Source organism: Glandiceps talaboti, chromosome 22 (assembly GCF_964340395.1).
Source record: "Glandiceps talaboti chromosome 22, keGlaTala1.1, whole genome shotgun sequence".
NCBI classification, from domain to species: domain Eukaryota; kingdom Metazoa; phylum Hemichordata; class Enteropneusta; family Spengelidae; genus Glandiceps; species Glandiceps talaboti.
Genome location: NC_135570.1, coordinates 6,562,131 through 6,586,716, shown reverse-complemented (window position 1 = coordinate 6,586,716; position 24,586 = coordinate 6,562,131). Strand labels below are relative to the sequence as shown.

Below are 24,586 nucleotides of genomic sequence, written 5' to 3'. Positions count from 1 at the left end.
CGCGAAATACAAAAATGACGATTCATTAGAATCGAAAGTTTTCTCTTAATACTGGAGATTCGGGTGTTTATTCTTGACAAGGGCTAGTCGACCAATCAGAGCATACCATTGCAGTTTCGTCAGGGCACGCGGAGGCCTCGAAAAGCTGTCTAGTTTACGACTCGGTGGACTATAATATCCCACTGTTCATACTATGGAAGTCATCTTTGACCTGTGACCGAGTTCAAGCACAGGGAGCTCAGGCTCAGTTAGTTTTGTTTACAAATAAATACATACAAACAAACAAGTAAACAAACAGACAAAACAAACAACCAACAAGTAAACAAACAAACAAACAAACAAACAAACAAACAAAAACATAAACAAATAAACCGATAAATGAATAGATAAATAAATGTATAAACAACAATAAACCGATCAACCAACATACAAACAAACTAATGCTACCCCCCCCCCCCCCCCCCCAAAAAAAAAATATTCACCAATGGCGACAATTTTATGGGGGGTGTCATTATTTGTTTGTTTAAATTTGTTGTATTTGTCATAATTATTTTTCGTGACAAGATATATGTAAATGATATGTAAATGTCCTCGTTGCTATCAAAGAAGTCGATATACACGTTCAGTTGTGTACGTTTGTTACTTCTGAGCTTTATTTGACAAACACTGCATCGATCTAATGCATGTTTCAACATATTTCGAAAGAGTAAAAAAAATAAATTAGAAACACGATTGCATCCACATCTCTCGTGAGCCGAAAAAACAAAACCAATTTTTCGTCATGAACAGACAAATGGATTATCTATGAGATGCATTCACTAATGTGATAAAATTGCAGTATTTGAAATGGAAAATATCATGTGAAAATAATATCTAAAATCAGCCTCAGAGGGCGCTATTGAGCAAGACCTCAAAACAAAAGATTCCTCATCTCGTCATATACAGGTACTTTCACTGGCCATCAAGAAATTATATACACAAGTAATTTATAAAGATTTGCTTGTGTACAGTGTATATTTACAGATTTCATCATCTTTTACCCTGCTTTCAGGTTTCAACCTAGCACACAGACAGTGGAATATACGGTGTGATTGTCCATTTGTCTTATCTGCACTAGTTGTGATTGGAACGTGTCTTATTCGGTATAATGACTTACTCATAATATTGTACACACTGAATAGTATTGAATCACCTGTGGGTAAACGTATTTGTGTAGATATATACATCATATATTACAACAAATCTAATCAAATTGATTTTAAGGTCAGTATCCCCAATGTGATCACACTTTCAACCTGCTTCTGGATAGAATTAATCCTGATTAACATATTTATTATCTAATTATTGATATTTTAGCAATATTCAATGAATATATTGTTGGTTTTCGAATAAAAAAATAATACTCCACTAACAGCTACTGCAGCTTTACGTGATATGTCTTAAAATAGTTCTTCAATCCTTTACCATAATCAGATAAAACAATGATAAATTCTTCATTAGACTCAAAAATCGAAATTATAAAACTGTAAAATGAAACAAAAAAAAACATTTATGCATAGGTCACCACAATTCTAACAGAAAGCTAGAACAAACAGGAGGCTAGGAGAGTGTTTACGGTGCTCTAGTGGCACCCACTATTTCCCGTATTCCACTGAACTTGAATTGTACTTCTAACTACAATAAGTTTATGAGTACGGTTTGAACACTGATTTAGTTAGCCACACCCCCAAAACACTGTAACAGAAAATACCTCACGGTTGATTAGTCGCAGTGGAGAGTCATAGCATACACCAGACTTTAAATGAACACTGCTAATGTGACTAATCCCAATCCTCTATGGGAGTATTTACTGCTTCCGTAATTATCAACTTGCTACAAGTTCAGTGAAATAGGAAAATAACCAGAGAGCCATCAACAATCTAGGTAAACAAACAAACAAATCCAAAAATGTATATTTAAAAAACACTCACTTTTTCTTGTTATAAGATCTGATAGAGCGTGGTAGGAATACAGTTTTCAAATAGTCTATAATATATATACAATTTTTCGGTATTAAACTACAAAGCCTCTTTCAAACACAAAGTATGACATTGGTTGAATTTCATTCGAATTAATCGGAACGATTAATCACATATCAAACTGCATTGAACTTTTTAAACCATAAAATGGAACAGTGTCATCATTTAGTGTAAAACCACAAAGTACGATTCGATTAGACACAATCACGTAACAAAATAAAATATTGGTCGTTCATTTTCAGCAAGCTTGGTACGTTATATACAAATAATCACTTAAGTACTGCCATTGATAATATAGATCTTGACATCAGGGAGTATACAACTCATTGGAAGATATGATTACACTACAGGTTATATACAATATATACAATAATATACTTAGTTAGCTGTCTGGATGATCTTCACTTTTTTTCATCGCCAACTTTTCACGGCAAAGTTTTTTCACGGCAGAGTGGTTACCATGCCATGGCTTCATGTAACAAGAGGCATGTCATCTGTGACATTTGTCGTTATTCTACGAAGTTAGACATTGGACAGGGAACACATGTAGACGTCTTTGGTTGCCGCAAATAATGAAGTATATAAGAAAATGTTTATTGTTGACGTGGGATAGACCAAGACGGTTAATGCGTAACATCTTACGATCCTGTCAATATAACCTCAGACCGTCTGAGGTAAAAAATGATGGTCATCGCCGGGTTCAAAGTTAATTAAACTTGGCTGTTATCATTCCTGTGTTTACTAGTAATTCACTGCAGACGGGTGGGGGTACAATGCCGACGCCTCTCCGGGTCCTTTAGACGCAGACACTGGCGGCGACGTAACGACCTGCTGTGTGCTTACTCCGTTTGTTCGCTGGGTCTGCTGTCCTTCCCGATGGAAGTAGTCAAATCCACAGTAACGGGTGAAGTGGTTGTCGAAGGTTGTAGCTCGGTTGAACAATAAGAACACCTTTTTCCACTCATCCAATTTCGGATACAGCTCCACTACACGGTTATAGTTGAGGAAATTATTTTTGGACCAATGTGGTCTAGCCTCGCACTTCTCAAACAACAGGTCTTCCAGTGCTCGATGGAACTCGTTCATTGCATACGACCCTGGCAAAAACGGAACCTAAAGATAGACACAAAAGAAATGGGATAATTGTAACGTACGTTTCAAGGTGAATGTTGTGTCGATGAAGGTAGAAACATTGTAATATATAAATATAGTCTGTTGTACAGTAAGATGCAGTACGTTGCAATTCACCAGTGCTCATACACTTGTGTTACTGAGTACATAATATTGTAGTAGATGTTACGACAGCGGAAAGCAGGATTTCAGCTAACTAATTAAAATAGACACACACGCTAAAACTATTGTTACAGCATGTTGATATAAGCTATTTTTAATTATAAAATTACGTTGATGTAATTACACTCACAGTAGGGCAGCGTTTCTGATTGTGAGTTTTCGTCAAGCGTTTATTTTACATGATCTTCCAATTGACATTGTGGGCCACATCCAGCGGTTTAATACTATCTGGTTCACAGAGTGATGATTAAAAATTATCACCCACTTGTGTAATCAATCACATTTAACAACAATATTTACACTTTGTGTCTAAATTATTTCCCTGGAAACTGGCTTTCCGCAAAAATTTTGAAAATGTACTTCGTAAATAGTAATTTTGAAATTGCCAACGAAAAAGAATAAAGTTATAGTTTTTAAAAAATAATATGTGCAATATTATTTAAATTATTCAGGACACACGATATCAAAATTCAGTAAATTCTTCTGATATTTTTGTCATTCTTCATTCACCTCACCTCACCCCCACCCCATCCACCCCACCCACCCCACCCACCCCACATCTTCACAAAATGCACTTTTACTAAACATACCTCGACATAGCAATACTCGTCACAGATGGATCCATCTGGTCGGTGACGATTAGCTGGACTTAGATACAAGTCGTCGCCCTCTACGAATCGTACATACGTTGGAAGGAGGGTGTACATGTTGTGCATGTCAGCATAATAGTTAGCGAGCTTGATTGTCGCTTCCAAGGCAATCTCCAAACGATCTCTTGGTAAACAAAACTCGGCCGTTCTTATGCTGTAAGACAAACAAGGACAATGATATTTGGACAAAATAAAATGGATGTAAAGTTTAATTATGAAACGAAACTCCAAAACCCAAAACATACAAAAATACCATTATTTCCTGGAGTTCGCCGTGACGATAAAACCATGCAAGTTAGGTTGGTATGATGACCAAAATGGCGCAAAAAATGTAACGACCTTGACAATCCCAATTTAGTAGTTTGATGATCGCTTGAAGCGTGAAACTCTGAGTGACGACTTATTACATCCTTATTCTTTTGAATATATATATATATATATATATATATATATATATATATATATATATATATATATATATATATATATATATATATATATATATATATATATATATATATATATATATATATATATCGCGAGAATGTGGTTACAATTACAATACTTACTGGATATTTCCATCGGTGAATCTGAGAACATTATACCACTTGTGGATGTAAGGCAGCTTCCGGGAGAAGATGTCCAGTCCACAATCAGCGATGTCTGGAATACATGTTGGACAGCAGTAGGCACATGATTGCATACAGACTGCAGAACAATCCGTCTAAGAAAATATAACAATATTATTAGCCAGAGTAAACGAGATATGTGATAATCTATTACCACTGCAATGAATGGTCCAAGCTACATACATACATACATACATACATACATACATACATACATACATACATATACACACACAGACACTCATTCATACATGCATGAATGCATGTATGAATGCATGAATGCATGCATGCATACATACATACATACATACATACATACATACATACATACATACATACATACATACATACATACATACATACATACAAAATCTTCTCCATATGGATTCAGATATCTAAAAAAAACACACCTGCACAAACTGACAAGCAGACTGGCCTCTGCATCCTGAGCAGCAGCAGCATTGACAATTTAAACAGCGATCAGACTGACAGCATCCATCTTCCTCTACCTCATCCCCTTCTAAGTAGACAGCTCGTATGTATCTGCTCGAAGAACAACAGTGATTTCTCGGGAACATGTTGATGAAAACAGAGAAAAACTTCCCATGTTCGTGGTAGAGATTCTTGACTTTGTCTGGAAGTACAAAATCTTCATTTTGTTCCGGTAGATCTATCTTGATTGGTATTCTCACTTCACGTATGTTGAATAACTTTCTGCAGTCAAACGTCACCGAATAGATGACGCCTAGAGAACCTAGTCCCACTGCGACTGCTCGGTAGATATCGGTACTGACAATTATGATTGGTTCGTCACCATACGTTGCATTGTTTACCCTCTGCGCCACACTGTCAAATGGTTCGTCAGGCTCACCCGGTCTTGGTTTCCGAACTTTAACCTGGATCCCTCCAGCAATAATTAGGTGATATCCAGATGCAAAGTTGGACTGTTAATTAGTAAAATAAGATAGATCTTATGTTAAATCCTGATGCAGATTTCAAAAATAAAAGAAAGACTTTTATCACGCCATCTTCTGACATCAATTTTTTCGGGGGGGGGGGGCAAGGGGGAAGGGTGACTTCCGTAGAAAGGAGTGCCGCTCTGATGGGTTACTTTTTACCCCCGAAATTCCTAAATAGGATAGTCTTTTCATCCTAACTAATCCCGATACACGTGATTGACAATAAATATTCAACGTTCAACGTTAATCTGGAGAGAAAAGATGATTACATTGCCACGCGGCAAGGGTAAAGCATGGGTCTTGGTAAGGCTCCCTGGTAAGGCATAGGTCCTTGGCCATGGCACAAGTAAACGTATTGCGCCACCAACGATCAGTTATTGGATTGTTGGGGCTGGCGCTGGCAAATGCCATGGGGATCGTGCATTGAAAATCATTGACTTTTGGGTCTCAGTTTTGCAAAAGGAAATTACATTCATAGGTAGACGCGTGGAATATGGTTGCACACATTCGCCTGGAAACTTTGGGATAACCCCCCCCCCCCCCGAACACCAAACAAAGAGAAGAAGATTGGGAATTCCTTTACCATTGTCTGTGCACCAATCAACGAACCATGGGTCGAAGTACTACATATCCCGGCCGCTGTTTGTCCATCGTAATTTCCCATTGCAGGCATCGCAAGATTATGGCGCTTGTCCAGCTCGCTGTTCAGAGCACGAACTGTTTTACCACCTTGTACCGTCACTTGATAAATAGAGTCATCATGTTCGTCACGTTCAACGCCTAATACCTTATCCAGATTTTCCATATCTGTGTGAAGAGGTGAACGACTGTTAAAAAAGAATTCCACAGGATACTTTGTACAATTATTTTGAGAATGAACACTTTACATAGAAAACTCTTTGAAAACTATCCTTAGATGGATATGATTTCAGTCATATTTCAAACCCTGTGGTTTGCAAGATTAGGGCGCCCTCATGGCTCGGCCAATCACATCATAGACTCGGGTTAGGGATGAACGGCAGAATATACATTTTACATAACTGAGTCTACTAACCTATCAGAATGTCACGAACTGAAATCAGACCAGACCAGGATGATCCTGTACCAACGGCACGTGCTTTGAGATTGTTCTCTTCGGCGTATTTCAATATTGCTGATATCTGTCCCGGCGCATCCATTCCAAGCTCTCTTTCTGGCATGCTTAGCGTCATGCCTACATAAATTTGGGGAAAAGATGGCCATTTGATGACATTTTAACAAATAATTGAATAATCACACTCATGAAATTGTAACTCATACAGATGATGCCTGTACTGACTCCAGTAGTCCATCTGTTTGATTTGAAACATGTTCACCATACATAGAACAATATTCTAATATATTTTTGTAATATCCCTCCATATCATGTGCTAATCAAAATTTCAGCAATTACGTCCAACTTTTTTCTGTATCTATCATACCACCTGCAACCCTCTTTTAATTGTGTGTGCAATGTATCGCATTGCCACATAAATTGCACAGGGTTCAAAATGAATGTAGTACCTTGCAAGCAAGATAGCCAATGAACGTACCTTTTAGAAATGGTTTGTACACCTTTTTGTTCCTCGGACGAACATTAGCAACCATTGGTTCTACAATTTCAGACCCATCATAGTTATAAAAGGGTTTCTTTAGAGTACAACAGTTGACGCATGGCCAACAGCATTGGTTTTTGCGACGCAGGCCACAACAACAATCGACACACGTCATAGAATTGCCCATTGTAACGTTTTGTTATCCAACTGTATTCACTGTCCAAAAAGAAAAAGTGAGAAACATTAATGACGTGTAACTGTTAAAATGACTCATGAGCATGTTTTCCAGTGTTTCACACTCGTGATGACGCTCAAGCTTATTATTTCTTGCAGAAATGTTATATGATTACAACTGAGCTGTGGGGGCACTAGAGCTCCTACAAACAATGTCATGTCAATGGTACAACTGCTGACATCAGACCGTGGATAAACAGTACCTATTGCAAACAGGGAAAGTAAACAAATGAATTGGATTAATAACACTTGGCTCAGTATGTTGGGAAAAGCTGAGTCCTGTATTACATTTCATGGTTTTATAAGAACATTGTTATGGCCTCGTTATATGTGCATGAAATGTCAGGGGAAGTAGAAGTTTGTTTCTGAATAAGAACTATTATGTGAAGAGGCCATAAAACTGTCCTTATGATATCATATAATGAAATGTAATACAAATCTATGTACTTCCAACATGCTGAGCCAAGTGTTATTAATCCAATTCAGTTGTTTACTTTCCTTGCATGTTTGTAATGCGGTTTGTTCGTCCATGGTCTGATGTCGGCAGCTGTAATCTGCAAGTACAGTTTGGAAATGCACCAATAAGGGAAAACATTTCTATCGATGACGATGGTGATGAACGATGAGTGGAAATGTGAATCAGTGATTGAAAGAATGAGTGGATTGTGTAATAAAATCAATAACACATACGCTCTGGTAGTATCACAATTTAATGCCTGCCCACGGGCTGACACGCTTTACCAAAGTTTTGATGATGCCCTCACCGTCGGGTTAGGCATCATCAAAATGTTGGTAAAAACCCTTGTACAGGCACTAAGTTGTAATTATATTGCCCTTGCTGGCATGTGTGAATTTTAAATAAAGTTTATAAAACTTTTGAGAGATTTCTAGCTTACAATGTCTTTTAATGTTTCAGGATTTTAACACCTACAAGAGTTATTTACATTCAAGCCAGAGCAAATATTTCCTCGGACCCAACGACGGTGCGTCTCGGATATTGCCGTGAAAGAGGTATGTGATTTTACGACAATAGTCATTTCTTGCTTTTTCGTCGGTGAAAGTATTTCAAATTTCTAAATTGTCTGCAAATGTGGGAATTGCTACGTTTATTTATTGTACATGCTACAACACTATAATGCCCAACCAGTAAAGACTAATTTCGCTGGAAAACAATTTTACACGCAAAAAATAAATAGTGACTAAAATGTCTTCTTGTACCATAGACCGTAGGGTCTATGGTTGTACATATAAACAAAATAATTCTTTGAGAATTAGCTGAAGATAGCAAAATCGTGAAATATTCTGGAGGTGAAAATATCTAGGTTTTCAATATTCCCCTTGGAATCGCAGATCTCAACGCGAGCCCGTGTTTCAACTAGTAATTTATTGATCGTTCCTGTCGGTAGCTACAATAAATTATACATGGACAATATGCTGAATGTACATGCCATTTTAATTTCAACCCTTTTTAAAAGTCTTTTTAATGTCCTGGGAGAGTTCAAAGGTGAGGTAATAATTAACAGGAAACTAAACAAAACGCCGTATATCATGAGCATCAGTAAATACCGGCCTGTCGTGTACAGCACAAAACAGTGTCGAAAAACGTGCCAGTTGTAACTTTAATGTAAAAAATTCGTGTCCCTGTGCAAGATGTTGCAGCATAGTTGAAACAGATGAATGGATAATGCAGATAATGGTGGTTTTCACGACATAGTAATAAAGGTACACTTAAAATATGTCATCAAATTGAAAATGTATAATGTTTCAATGCCAGATTTAAGTTCTGAATAGAGCAAGTGATTTTTAAATGTGCTGCAGTAATTAAAATATTGCAGGTGCCTCGTAATGTGCTGCAAATACTCCTTATAGACATATCTATAACCTTGTGCCCATTTTAGCATTGACCCGGTTTGAACCTACGCATGGTCTATGGTTACTACCCTTTCAGAAACCATAAAGAGATAACATAATCAGTCTCAGTTGTGAACAGTATGGTTAAAGAAAATAATGTTCTAAGGACATCCTGAGTACAGCGTAGTATTCTATCAGTTTCAATACACCCCTTAACTTTGTCTCATCATAAAGTTCAAATTCTCAGCATCTGAACACTTCCGTCACTGTCACGGCCGCTAGACATATATACAATCACATACATTATTTCCCTGGGTCACCATAGTCTAGTATATGTTTACCAATGCGAGTAAACTTGCAGAATTTATTTTCTCCCCATCAAGTCGCCTAGATTGAGATGTGTCCATAACATAAGGGATATGTTAGTTAGAATCAAAATATTTTGTGAGGATTGGTTATGAAGCCGCAGTTTATTTTGTGACTGTCTTATTGTGGGATGCACCCCCCCCCCCCAGTTCTTCAATCGGTTCTCATAGATTTTATGACAAAGTGTGCCTGAAGTATCTGTTTGTGTATGACATTAATCGCAAGAAGTTTGAATAGAAATTTCCCGAATGAACTTTGAAAACACCACTGTCCACGTTGACAACAAAGACAGTATTGTATTTTACAATTGTTACCTATGGCAACACTCTGGTCTACTGAGCAGCATTTGAATTAACATTGATGAATAGTTTTATTGTCCTCATTCAAATGGTGAAGGACATCTTAAGATGTACTATCAATCATGAAAGATGTTTACGTCTATACACAAACCTGTGCTGTGATGTTCCCAGTGCTGTTGGTTACGCCACTGAAAGATTACAATGGTCAAAGTACAGTTGACAAAACAACGTTGTCTGTACGGTTGACAACTCAGATTGGGATGACCTTTTGGAACAGAAAAACGATTTTTTGCTGGTATTGTAAAATGTAGTTCAAGAACAAAAGAATTGCCGTATCTAATCCTTACGTGATAAAAAAGCACGAATGAACAACCTGGGATTGAATCTTTATCCTTGGAAAGTATTGAATTTTGCCATTTATCAGGTTCATGTTCTCTAGTGTTCAACATCAAATGATGATAAGGTACAGTGTCTCTCACTATTGCTACAAAAAGACTGCATTGAATGTGAGTTTTTCATAAAATTTTAATTCTAGTTATTTTCAGTGTATCCGCTATGCACAAACTTTTGTCATACACATGTACTTTGATATAGTCCTAGATACAGAACAAAAGCATGAAAAAGCAACCCCCAGTGTCGTAACCTGTGAGCTCTTCGTCAACATACTTAATTAAAGTTTCACGAAGCAATTGTCGTTAACGTTGTTGTGATGGGAACACCGATATATACACCAGATCAACATGACCACATGACAATGCAAGTGACTGTGTAATCTCTACCGGGCTATTGATATGAAAATACAAACAATTTAATGAGCCAAGTAGGGTATTCATTAAACCAAATAATAGTTTGTATAAGTAATAATAGATATATAGCAATAAAGTGCCCGGGGAAAACTTGTTTTGTTAGGTAAAATCAATCTAAACTATACTTTTCTTATTTTATTTACCCCAACTACTGTAAGAAGCAATAGTTGCAGAATGGGGTCTCCCTTGTAGATCTTGGAACATTTGCATTTGTCTGCATCATTTCTACACACTTTGGATCCAAGCTCTTTGGTGATGGGGCTATAGATTATCTACACAATAGACTGAAAAAGCCAAACATGTTCTCTACATTCTACCTACATAACAACTCTCCACTCCAAACCCCATGTTGCTGGACAAGGCTAATACATACTTACAATAGATTTCTTCAGTATAAAAAATAATAATAATGAGCCAGTTATTGTTGACTTGGTTAATTTTTCTCTCGCACATCAGTAAGATTGGTATAACCGAATAATGAAACCCTTGTGTGTTGTCTATATTACTTAAGGCAGCCTTCAGTAATTACAAGGGGGAACTCGGCGGTCTGGGAATTCAGGCCTGGGGTATTTAGTAAAATGTGACCCTCTCTCGATTCCTCCACGCTATAAAGTGACCCTCCCTCAAATTCCTTTCTCTGAAACATGACCCCTTTTTGAAATATTTCAAAAACATGGGTTAAAATGTCACACACGGAAAGAGATTCGAGTCCTAGAATAAATGGTAATGACTTAATCCCACAGCTACCACCATCTTAAAAGTTTTAAAGGCATGGTTATTTCCCACTACCATCACCAGAGTGATTTTGTGTAAAGGTACGGCATTAGTCAATGCCTATGTTATCTCTTCTCTCTCTCTCTCTCTCTCTCTCTCTCTCTCTCTCTCTCTCTCTCTCTCTCTCTCTCTCTCTCTCTCTCTCTCTCTCTCTCTCTCTCTCTCTCTCTCTCTCTCTCTCTCTCTCTCTCTCTCTCTCTCTCTGATTCACTGCATCATGTGGTTGTCAGCAGTGATTGATTGATGTGATTCGATACCTAACCCTAACCCCAAACAACATGGCAGCAATAGGATGTAACTGATGACAGTGGGATGCTAAAATCACAAAATAATGCAAAGCTAGACAATACAATGAGTCACGCTAAAATGTGACCCTCTCCGAGAACCGACTTGTAAAAGTGACGTCCCACCCCTAATTCCTCCGGCCCACCCCACATGTAATTACTTAATTCCTAGGAGTACGTTCAATTGCAATGATTTTCGGTAACATTTTCTCGATCGTGGGACATCAAGGTAGTCGTCTGCCGAAGAAATGTAACGTAGTCCCCCAAAACGATAGTAGATATGAATATCAGATTCAGTTGACTTTCTCCGCAATAGGCTTTGTTCTCACCGTAGTGGAACTGCACTGGCTATATATACAAACAAACAAACAAACAAAGAGAGCTGTCTGACACTTGCAGTCATGAACATGGAGGTCAAATTACCGAGTCTGTGACTATATCTCACTAGGATTTCAATAGAATAGGGTATATGTTCGTTGACATTGATGTACTATTAATACTTTACCTAGTGTCAAACTCATCAGTGCAAGTGTAGTATTCACAGGACGTACATTTCACCTTCAAATCTAGAAAGCTAGTTGGTTCTTACCTTGGAAAAGAACTAAGTGCGTAAGATGATGATTTTGGGGATTGGTGATACGCCTTTTGAAATAGCAGCCTCCAAAAATCACCACCAACTGCCAACAGACGTCACCAGCAACTGCCAACAGACGCGCATGAAGGCAGGGAAGCCTGGGTTTCTTGGCATGGTAACGTGCGTAAATAGACAATAAATAAACATCATTTGCTTGAGCATGAGTACTAGTATGAGACGCTGGTAAACAAATAAGCTGTAGGTGTAAACGTGTGGTTTCTAATCATTCTTAAAATTGCTAAAAATTGTGAAAGTATATCGTGTGCAATTCGGGCTCGAAATTGCACGTATGTATTCTAGTTACATTGCTATGACGTTCATGGTTCATCTGAAAGTCAAGGACAGTTATCAGTCTCCCACATGCCCTAATAAGGCATTGCTCATGAATATTGATCTACGGTTGGAAGGTCACGCCTTAACCAATCAAATCGCTGCTTTTTTGCCGTAGCAAGATCAAGACCATTGGAAATACACCTGCCTTTGGTTTTTGGGCTGTGAAATAAGTTCTGATAGGCTGAAATACATAAGCTTCAGACCATAACATAGGTAAATACACTGCCGCCACTTCTACCGTAGCATTTAAAAATATACTGTGTCGTTCGCTCCCAATTGTACAATATTTCTGCCATTGACTATATGGCACCAGTCTCCCTTGTCGAAGACCATGGTTGAGGTGGAGGTAGTAAAGCGTCGCACATCCCATTGGCGATTGTATTGTTATTTTTTACTGGGATCTTTACTCGTGACAGCATTGACATCGAGAAGAGGACATGTATGTATGTATGTATGTATGTATGTATGTATGTATGTATGTATGTATGTATGTATGTATGTATGTATGTATGTATGTATGTATGTATGTATGTATGTATGTATGTATGTATGTATGTATGTATGTATGTATGTATGTATGTATGTATGTATGCATGTATGTGTGTGTGTGTGTGTGTGCGTGTGTGTGTGTGTGTGTGCGCGTGTGCGTGCATGCGCCACATGTTTCAATACAGAAGTATTTTTGGCAATTAACTTCTACAAAAGTTCTAGATAAATAGAGTAATACGCTTAAATCAGAATAAAAACAGTGGCTATGACAAACGCTCTTATAATATAATAAAGAAAATTTATTAGAACATGTTCCCACGAAATTGAAAGCTAAGAAAACTGAGATATGTTTTCCTGGTACCACCGCGTCCATTTATCATGAAGAACAGTTTAAAGTTATAGTGCCTCGTCAATTGAAATATTTAACTTTTTTATTCTTTCCAAAACTGTTTTTCCGTGTTTTTTTTATCCGACGCATAGGACTTCACAAGTTGTTTGTAGGAAATTATACGCTCGGTGGCTAGCTATGTCCCAAAGTATCAACATTATACATAACATCGCCAACTGTCGGTGTTGATCGCACTAGTGCTATACTGCTTGCGTTTGTAAACTGATATAGGGGGTGTTTACGTGCTTTAATAGTCCCACCTTTCCTATATACAGGGATTATCTGTGAAGTGTAAGCATAGACCCGTTGGTGGAGGGTTTGTGTAAGCACAGTCAAATTCTTCCTTGTCTGTATGTGGTGTAAGCATAGACACTGTCTATGATCTCAGACCACTAAAAGAAGTGGTCTGAGCATAGACCCTAAACGAAAGCTACGGTGCATGTAAACACAGAAGACTCCTTAACTCACTGATAGTGAAGTTTAATAGGCTGGACATAGGTATTTCGGAAATATCATAATCTGTTTGAATGAAAACTGCTTTTTATTGCTCTATTGTTGATGGCATTAAGTTGATAGCATGAATGTAAATGTACACTGAATTAATTTATTTCACGCCTCTCATCACAAAAAAACCCATTTTCTTCCAAGATTCAGCACTCCGACATAAGAGGGCGCACTTTGGTGTCTGGGCGGAAAATAGCTGTAACACCGATCGTGTCCGTCCGTGTATTGTTTGCACCCCAGTTGCCGTTCTTAAGCAGTAATCGTTCCAGTCCACAAAGCTGAAAACAGAAAATAAAAACAGTCAACTTCGCAACTGAAGAATATAAACATGATCACGTGAGTTAGTTGTATCTACAACGAAGGAACTATAAATTAGGGTTAGCTCGTACGCGTGCTGACGTCATGCGACTTTTTGGTGTTGATAAAAATATGATGACTGTTGATTGGAAATGCTACGTTTATGAATCACTTAATGATTAACTGATGACGTAATACACAACAAGTAATCTTATTTCTCACGTGATGTAATATAAGCGTATTGGATGGATGGATTGTGGGAGGGAGGGAGGGGAGGGAGAGCGAGATACTGCATGTTGGCGTTACTCTAATTTACATAATTAACAATCCTCTCTAAAAGAACCATATTACGTAATTGTATGAGCATAATTAAGAAAAACTATAAAGAGAGAAAAAAATGGATGTTTTGTTTCCTAAATTTTGTGATTAGATAAATAACTCTTGCAGTCAGACTCTGGAGATGCTCCCTCTACAAAAGTAGACAGATCGAGCCGCCGATGTTGCAAGTTTCGGTTGCTGTTATCTGTACTGTAAATGTTCAAAGCGAATTTTTCTAAGATAAATTTTGATATAAACCTGCTTAGGTCGACAGGCTTTATTCATTCTTTACTTGGATAAGTCTTTTACATGTAAAAACATACAAGTGAGTTCTCGTATGTGAAATAAAATAATAACCTGAGTGAGTTTTGCCAATTAACAGTCAAGTGAACGCGAAAGCTCATCCTCGAGGGACTACTAGTAGCTGGAGAAAACGTATAACCGTGAATAACATTTTCCTTACATACACTGAAAGCGAGTCACAAAGTCAAAACACTTGAAGATTTGTCAAACTAAAAAATCTCCGAAGGGACAGGTGCAATCTAATTTGATCAGTGATACCCAAGCATTCGACTCTCCCTATGCGATCGGTGTCCTAAAACTATACTATTTGGAGTAATAGCCAGACCCTATAGTTGAGAAACACTAAACCTGCATGACGTCACACTCACTCGAAATACCCAATGTTATTTGTCATGTAACACCAAATGTTAGCATCTTATGACAGATTGTTAGAATGATAATGGCTGCAATGTTCGATCATTACTTGTAGTACAGTAAACCACACTCAGATCATTTGAGAATGGGGTTTGGGGAACTTAAAACTTAGAGAACAAATTGACATCTATAAATATATACGAATCAGACGATACCATAAGAAGGTATATTATGATGGCATTCAGTTCTTTCGGCGATGAAAGGATAAACATTCAAATTAATCACCAAAATTTTGTGATTTAGAAAATTTTCTTACAGTCTTGCTTGATTCTTGATTTATATAACATGTCATTTTAGTCGACAATGAGTCGTAATATTAGATCAGTGTACAATTATTTTGATGTACTATCTCATGATGATGATTTAAGAGCGCGTATTAGTTTATTTTAAACATCCACTTGGATTGCAAAAGTCTTGTGAAAATTTGAGGTTCTGGCCTAGTATATGCTTGCATGGAGCAAAATAGCGGCAATGGTGTTGTATCACAACTGTAAGCTTATAGTTTATATTATGTTATTTTTTTTAAAAGTGCAAAAAAGTTTGTATCTATCTTAAACCTCGATTGTCAATTGAAGGAGCGGATATAGTGTCGCCCTCTACACGCCAAAATGTCGTAAAACATGACAGAGCAATAACTCATTTTTGTATCCCTCTTTTTGAGTACCAATTTACGGTAAATAAGGTATGTTATCTTACCCGTAATGCATTTCGACGGAATCTGAAACTCATGCAAGTGTAAATGATGAAGTTCAAGGCACTAGCTGAATAAGCTAACAAACAGGCACTGACTTCGAGGTGACTCATAGCAGACGGTGACATTGCTGTTGAGTATTTCAAAAAACGACTCAGCAACGATGGTATCCAGGAAATAATGAATATTACAATAACAATGAACACCATCCTAGCAGTTTTGTCTTTCTTGACGTCTTTCTTCGCAGACCTGTTCGCCATTTTCCGTGTCTGGTTAACTTTCTTGATGATGCGATAATAACACACACACATGATTGTTACAGGAATGGCTAAACAGGGTAACAAAACAGTTATTTCAAACTGACTAGGAATAATAAACACCACAACAGCGACCACCACAGATATCGACCAAATGATGAATAGAATGACCTTTGACCTGGTAGTGGTTATTTTTCTTGACATCGGATTTAGAATTGCATCGTGTCTATCAATGGCGACGATGGTTAGATTCAAGACCGACGCCATTGTAGAAAAATAGAATAAGAGTTGTTCAAGCTGGTAGGAAACACCGGTGTGACCAGCATTGGTGATGATACCAACAACCAGTAACGGTACACACGTAAAGCAGACGAGTAAATCTGCAACTGCTAACGAAATCAAGAATATGTCCGTAATGGTCCGACCTGCAAAACAATACAAATGATTGAAACACATTATTGGAATTCTGTATTATCAAAACGGAAGTTTCATGCTAGCTGACATAGCGGCTCGTGATAAGTGTCATCTGTGCGTGGTCCGAGCTGCGAAACGGTACAAATGGAAAAAAAACCAGGTCCAGCACTAACTGTAACTTTGGTATCATTTTTTTCTATCAAAAAAACAACAACATACCCAATATTAAATTACATTGTATATTGTTAATTAAAAGTATATTTTATCTATAAGTAGTATAGTAATAAGTTGACATCGTGATTCATTAAGGGAGCTGATTTTTGGGTACGGACCCCAAAATCAATTTGATTGGATATGTTGCACCAACGAATGTGTACTGCTACACAAATATATTTACCTACACGTGATTCAATACTGTTCACGTTGTACAATATTAGCTAAATCCCCACATATAGCTAACATTTCAGTTTCTATTTGATTGCGAGTTCTGCTAAGAAAGGGCTGTAGTATTCTAAATAGGCTAACGAAGGTATGACATCAGTGATCTGATCCCACGTACCTAACTGCACTGTCTCAATTAGAGCTCTGTAATCTATGATGACCGTTCAAAAATACTTCCCAGATTGACAGAAATCATTGGCCTTTTAAATCTAATGGCCTATAATTTGTTATCCGTGCAAACCTAAACTATTGTCAGGATTTTTTTCAGCTAATGATTTCTTACTAAACTATCATATTACATGTAAGTTAGGTAATAACGTAGCTGAGAGTCAGTAATAGGGAAGGGTTAAGAATATCCATAACACGGATAAAATTGGAGAAAGCCTAACTCATGAAACCCCAGGACTGGAATCCAACTATGATCAAGGCATATGCGAAATATTTCTGTTAGCTTCTATTTTAAATTTCTAACTGGTTAATGTTCTTGTGATTGGTTAGTTGTGTGTATGTGTGTGTATATCGATCATTGTTAATTTTGATAAAGCCATCATAACTCATAATCAAACTGCCAGATATTCTGGTATGACATCTCACTTCTCTAAAAATATATCATAACTTATGATTATTATGGTAAATATATAAACATGTAAAAGATATAAAATAAATATTTCATACTTCTTATGCCTGATACTAATTGAACATATTCAAATCGGCGTTGTTGTTGTCTTGGTATATCTGATGATATGAATTTCACCTGTACATGTGATAAACAAGTTATCATGCTTAACTTCCTTCCAGTGTAGTGGTAATAGGAAATTCTTGTGCATAACCAGTGTTACAGTTATTTTGTACAGATATATTGGACTGGCCAGCTAAAATATTCGTGACGGCGATTTCCGATACGAGTCTCAAACGACAAAGCGGGTCTCATGTGATATAATACGGTGTTTGTACTGTGAAACTTATACATAGGAATCGACTCTAGAATCAAGATCAATATGTTTTTAAGTTATTTTACTACAGAATCACTCTCGATAGGTTTGTTTTAAGCTGTGTGTACGAATGACAAATGTTGGGAGACAAGAGAATGCCATAATGTGCGATTGATGTTGTTTCCACACTACACAAAAGCAATATGTACTCTAATATCATTGAAAAGAGCATAAAATAATAACCAACAATGACTATACACTTGATACTGAAACATCATCGATTTCCCTTTACACCACAAGAATAAAAGTCGATTTTTGGCTACTTAAGTTGTACCATTTAAAGCTAAATGTAAGACAAAACAAAAGTTAGAAATTCAATTAAAACATGAATTCTTTTTAGAAGGGTTTACACATAAACTGTTCATATGATTATTGACCGGTTTCTTGGCATTTGACGGAAATTTCCTAGTTTATTCATAATTCTTTTATCCCGCGTTAGAGTAAAAGCGTTAATCACCTCACCCTAACCCCGCCACACCACTAATACTTAATGTTTTCAAATTTGGTTTGAAAAAGAAGTCGACGCCTTCTCGCAGATAACTCTTTAGTTATATGTCTGGTTTGTCCATTTATTTTAATTTCCACGGACAAACTTGTTTCTCTATTTCAATTGTAATAATCCTGATGATGAATTTAAAAATCTTATGGTACAGATTTAAAATGAATTTACAATATTTGAGATGTGCGGTCGCAATACGCTCACCTTCGTGAAACCCCCAGATTTTGATGGCATACATAAGAATTTTGCAATCGAATATTGTGAGTGCCAGATTAATGGATATTTGTGTGTGTGTGTATATATATATATATATATATATATATATATATATATATATATATATATATATATATATATATATATATATATATATATATATATATATGTATATATATAATACAAAATATGAACAATAGCAGAGCTAGGAAGACTAACTATAATGTCCGACAGAATAATTAAAAATAAGGGAACACACATCAGATGAAAATTATGAAATTGATGACAAAGGTTAACAGGTTTAAAATGTAAATTAAAAAATGTGGAAGCCATGGCCCTATCAGCTATCCTACCAAAATAAGCTCAACCTGGCTAGATGTGCCGTTCACCTGTAATCATAGCTAAAGAGGTTTTTCGTACTTGTAATCCTATAGAGGTTATTTACTCTGTGCCAAGAAATTATTTCTTCATGACTGATTACACACTTTAGATTATTAACTGTTGTAATCGTATCTTTATAAAGTCAAGGGAATTTTTACATTTAATCAATTCATACATTTAATTTCAAATGCAAGGTAGCTAGCTCCATTTTTCCATAAGAAAATGATTCATTAACAATTAAGAAAATTATGGTCATGCTCATGAATGCACATATGAATGATGGGTGTTATCAATTGTGCTATGGTTGGTTGGCTCCATAATTCCAATTGTCTCAAAAAGCGATGGTGAAAAATGACGAATGGTCACATGAAAGAAATTTCATTATAATAAATGAACAAAATTGAGGTAGTCTCCGTTATAACTCCTCAAACAAGAAATATTGACAATTATTCATTCTAACCATTTTATGTATTCGAATTAGGCCAATTAAAAAAAATGATGTGTTTCTGATAACCCAACTGAGCCTAGTTTAAGCCCCCAACTCTAAACATTTTTTGCAAGCAACGAGGTAAAATGGTAACGATTTCCTTATATTTCCTTGTAAACCTTCATGCCTTTGTCTCATCTGTGGTCACTTTTTAAAAAATCGTATTTCAGAGAGAAACCATGTCTTTTTAAACTATAGTAGTGAAGTCTGCATAACATGTTAGTCTATTAAACTTATAATTGTCTTCATTTACTTTTTTTTTTTACATCTCATCAAACTCTCGCGGAAGTATTGTGACCGAATCTTGCGGTCGAAGCTTTAAAAACTTAAAATAAAATAAAATAAAAGTCCGACACACCTACTCTATTTTCTGAAGTCATGTTATCGAAACAAAAGATTTTTTTTTAAATTTTGCCTTATTACTATGGGTAGCTCGGTATCCATGGAAAAACTATATTGTGCATGTAAATATGTATTTTACAAGGTCATACGTGGGACTCGTTCATTTTTGAGGATTGGATAGGCTGAGAATTAAAGTATGCTTAAAGGAAAAGGGACCAATCATTTTAAAATTATTTATATGTTATAAAGATTAGAAATTATGATGAAGACTTATCTTTGCAGATTAGTAGTTACAAATATATATCCAAGGGCTTTGGTGCAGTTAGAAAGTTTTGTAAATAGAAATAATGTTTTGTTCGGTTTGATGAATTTGATGAGAGTTCACACATTGAAGAACACTTGGTCCAGTTTCTTCCAGTGTTGTAACGTAGAGGAGCACTAAAATACACTATATAACGTACACTAATGTTCCGCTGCTTTCTCCTCTACAGATAAACCTGTGTATGGAGAAGGCACCCCTCCCTCTCCCCCAGCGACTATGTTGCAGGTAAGTCGTATACACTTGCAATTGTCAATGTTACGTTACAGACCTTGCTTCGGCAAGAACACGGAGTCCTATGTAATTGACTCCTATATGCCTACATGTCGTGAGCCTAGCCAGTTTTACATCCCAACGGAATGACGGAGAGAAGTAACACCGGATTAAATTGATTATAATAAAAATAATTTGCAGGATGTTTTGTCCAAAACAAAACTGTTACTTATCACATGTAGATCTTGGACCAGTGTCCTGCAGGTGCGACTACAATAACCCCAATGTTACATTTACTCAAACAATGTTGTATTAATACAATGTACACAGATCAGAGAACCGAAGGGTACTAATGAAAAACTTGGTATATCATAGAATAGCATAAAAACTGAAAGTGTACAATTGATACGCTAGCAGGGAAATACTTGTATATTAAATAGGAATGACATCAAAAAAACATCCTAACCTGATTTTATCTTCTTCATAACAATCACAACCAAAGAATTCCCTATTACACCAATAATGATGATAATGATTGCGATAGTAGCCAACACTGTCTGAACACCAATATCCATCGCTGGTTCAGCTTCTGCCGACGTCGTTGAAATATTCCATTGGCTTTCTTCCTCTGCATGCACTTCAGGATTCGTTTCAGGTTCGGGTTCAATTTTGGCAGTCGCTTCCGAGTTGCTCATCGTTTTTTCTACAATATGTTATTGAAAAAAAGTATTTTCAAAGCATAGAGTAAACTGCAGGTATACCTCAGACATGCATTCCCAGGCAATCAATGGTGCATGGTGTTCCTGCCTACTGTACTGTATGTGTATATTGGCCCCCTAGGTTACCCAAAATGTGTCGAATTCAGTGAAATTACTTCAAGGGGGCATATACTGAATTTATACATTTATTGTTGGTAATTGTTGATGTATATTAAAAGGTAGATGTAATATTCTATTCTAACTTCAGCATAGCGTTAACCGCCAATTGCTAATAGCAGAATCTAAAATCCAACATCAACTGACTTGACAGATTTCAACATATGTAGATTTTCGTTCATATAGGCCTATTTATATCAAAGTGATAACTGGGCATGATAACGCAAACATAAAACATATTATTGTTGGTTTATCATTTTCTGAGATTGGCATGGAAATGATTAGGTCAACAAATAACCTTCCTTAAACGTAAAACGAACGACAGACCGGAGTCGACAATTTGAATTGAATTGAAATGAAATTTATTCCACCAGAAAACGAAAACAAATAACACATTCTTTGAAAGTAATACACAATAGAATTCTGGTGAGGGCCATGGAAATAGTTCCTGAGGAACTAATCAAAGTCCATGGGACTAAACGTTCATAAAAATTAAGGCAAATTAGGGTACGAGTTATAGTAACAAAAATACATCTCTTTTGAATAGTGATGGAGATTATGTCGGTGGAAAATTTAATAAATATACATAAACTCTAGTAAATGAAATTTCGATTGCTGATCATAGCTATTGCAGTGTATACACATTAGAGTAAGTCTTAGATTAATTATTGATCTAATGTGGATTTTTATGAATTATGTATGTATAGATTGATAGATTGTGTATTGTTTACCTTGGTCCACACTTCCCACTTATAATGTGAATTGTAATATTTGTTGGAAGCCATTTTTTGTTATATTGATCATAGTGCATTAGTTTCCTTTGCAATGTTGCTATTCATTCTGACAAAGGGGAGTCTAGTAGTAAATAGTGCCATGATTATTATTCTCTAAATTTCTTTGAAAACTCTAAACCTCTTTTAACTTATGTGAATAAGAAAATGACTGACATTGTGTGTTAATCATTCCCGTCATGTCCAACTCTTCATACATACCATACTATATTGTGCTATGCTATAATATGCTACGCTATATTATACCACACTGCTCTGCACTGCACTATACTGCACAATACTCAACTATACTGTACTGTACTGTACTGTACTGTACTGTACTGTACTGTACTGTACTGTACTGTACTGTACTGTACTGTAATGTAATGTACTGAACTGTACTGAACTGTACTGTACTGTACTGTACTGTACATGGTGCTGTGTTATATTGCGTTATGTTATGTTGGGGTGTATCATGCTACAATATTAATTGCGGTTTGCTGTGCTGTGCTATGCTGTGCTGTGCTGTGTTGTGTTGTGTTGTCCGGCATGTTTTGTCGAAGCTGTGTACGATGCAATCATATATAGGGAGTGATCTGTATTATTTTCATTTTGCTCTTTTCATTCTCATGAGGTGAGCTGTCAGTGAGTAAACGTTGAGTAGATACACCAAAAAGAAACGTTATTTTGTAGTATCATTAGCGATGTTATAGTGATGACCCAAGGAATTATTTGTTATTGCTAAAGAGCTCTACAGCAATTTACAAATGTTCATTGACATTTAGATTAGTTTTTTAACACTACATTCTTCATTGAGTAGTTCATGATAATTAATCAACATCGGTGACATGACGATACATTTGAAGAATGAAAACTCTCATTATTGCATGGCGTATCAATGGTAGACAATGGCCTTAAAAATTTAATGTTTCTCGTAAATGTCTTCTGTTTCGGCATTTAAATTATACTGAATTGGAGCAAGCTGAGCTTATAAACATTTTACTTACGTAAAAATATTTGCATGAAATCTCGATTAAACTATAAGGTATAGTGTATTACTGTCGATGAATGTCTTTTATGACATTAACACTGTCTTCTGGCATTGTTAGGACTGTCAATTGCCTAAAATGGACTCCTCGAAAATGTTTGGTACGTACTGAAAATTACGTCATTGGGTCATTTATATTTTACATCTTAATACCAGGTTTGAGTTCAGTCAATTGTAAGTGATAGTCACGTATGCTTCAGTAAGTAGAATAGTAGGAGTGACTTTTAAATACGCAGCATAAATCTAGCACAACAACTGATAAACTCATCTTGTGCCCCTTTAATTGAAGCGCATGGAATTTTGATATTTGGGAAAAATCATCATTACGACTCTGTTTGAAATATGCTATCATCCTCCTTTGTATTTTTACTTGCTGTCTAACTTAAATACGACAGTCTCTCCTGAATGATGAGCGAACATACAAAACCTTTTTCCAAATGAGTGAATGGTAATGGTTGAAATGCTACGTGCAGTAATTCCGTGGTATAGTGTTATCTATCGAAATAACTTAACAGAAGCTTTCATTTGTCAAAATGGTATAGAATTCTGTTATTACAGATGCCAGTCAGTTCTTACTGCAATTTTCTTGATATACATCTGACATTTTTCTCGTTCCAACTCCTCATTATGTGTCGCTATTTTCCTTGTCAATCTAATAGACAGCAAGGCTCTCTACGAATATTAAAAGTGTCACTCTCACCCCCCCCCTTGCTCTTTCTTCCCCTTTTCATGCGCTGTTGATCTTTCTCCCCTATATTTCGACATAATATTACCCCTTCATGCTGTCGTTTAAAAGCTCTGCCCTATATCATGAACTGACTGCCAGTTTTATTTACAAGTTTGCCATCCAATTTATCAACAAACATATATCACGGTTCACCTATCAGCAAGCAGAAAGACTCGAAGGCTTATTTGCAGTTTAAAAACGTTTCCATCCGTATATATCCCATACACTTGGCACCGAACGTGATGTAATGACCTTCCACACGGTATTCTAGGTCATCTCTTATTAACAAAGTTCAACTCCATTATTTCGTAAGTCTCGCGATCATAGTTTATTGTTGCCAATAGTTACGATCTCCGTACTGTAAGTACTGCTTCGAGCTATTTTGAAATTGTGTATTACTATAAAGATGCCAAGACGGTTGGGAATTAATGATTCTTCACTGTTTCTATTACATGGCAAAGATCCATCAAACTATCTTCGACGCCGGTAAAATAATT

The 24,586-nt window shown here is 36.4% G+C and overlaps 2 protein-coding genes across 2 annotated transcripts; both read right to left on the bottom strand.

Moving 5' to 3' along the window:
* Window positions 1-2,054: 2,054 nt before the first annotated feature.
* On the bottom strand, window positions 2,055-12,457 carry LOC144452271 (L-gulono-1,4-lactone dehydrogenase-like). Its single transcript, XM_078143337.1, has 8 exons — window positions 12,327-12,457; window positions 7,121-7,339; window positions 6,604-6,762; window positions 6,133-6,356; window positions 5,001-5,534; window positions 4,531-4,685; window positions 3,902-4,115; window positions 2,055-3,131 (listed from the first exon to the last, which is right to left on the bottom strand). The coding sequence occupies exons 2-8, from the start codon at window positions 7,308-7,310 to the stop codon at window positions 2,760-2,762; spliced, it is 1,848 nt and encodes a 615-aa protein (XP_077999463.1). The 5' UTR covers window positions 7,311-7,339; window positions 12,327-12,457; the 3' UTR covers window positions 2,055-2,759.
* A 1,774-nt stretch (window positions 12,458-14,231) lies between these two features.
* LOC144452464 (somatostatin receptor type 2-like) lies at window positions 14,232-21,364 on the bottom strand. The gene is made up of 3 exons (XM_078143562.1): window positions 21,136-21,364; window positions 16,114-16,790; window positions 14,232-14,363 (listed from the first exon to the last, which is right to left on the bottom strand). The coding sequence occupies exons 1-3, from the start codon at window positions 21,362-21,364 to the stop codon at window positions 14,232-14,234; spliced, it is 1,038 nt and encodes a 345-aa protein (XP_077999688.1).
* Window positions 21,365-24,586: the final 3,222 nt, after the last annotated feature.

Bases quoted from the DNA above. Each gene is read 5' to 3' on its own strand.
- LOC144452271 (XM_078143337.1), bottom strand. From the start codon at position 7,310: ATGGGCAATTCTATGACGTGTGTCGATTGTTGTTGTGGCCTGCGTCGC. The intron at 6,357-6,603 runs GTTAGTAGACTC...CTCTTCACACAG, and splicing joins AGTTCGTGACATTCTGATAG to ATATGGAAAATCTGGATAAG. The intron at 4,686-5,000 runs GTGTGTTTTTTT...ATATTTTCTTAG, and splicing joins CTGCTTGTCAGTTTGTGCAG to ACGGATTGTTCTGCAGTCTG.
- LOC144452464 (XM_078143562.1), bottom strand. From the start codon at position 21,364: ATGAGCAACTCGGAAGCGACTGCCAAAATTGAACCCGAACCTGAAACG. The intron at 16,791-21,135 runs GTTAGGATGTTT...ATTGTTTTGCAG, and splicing joins TATGAAGAAGATAAAATCAG to GTCGGACCATTACGGACATA. The intron at 14,364-16,113 runs GTAAGATAACAT...TTCTGTTTTCAG, and splicing joins TCCGTCGAAATGCATTACGG to CTTTGTGGACTGGAACGATT.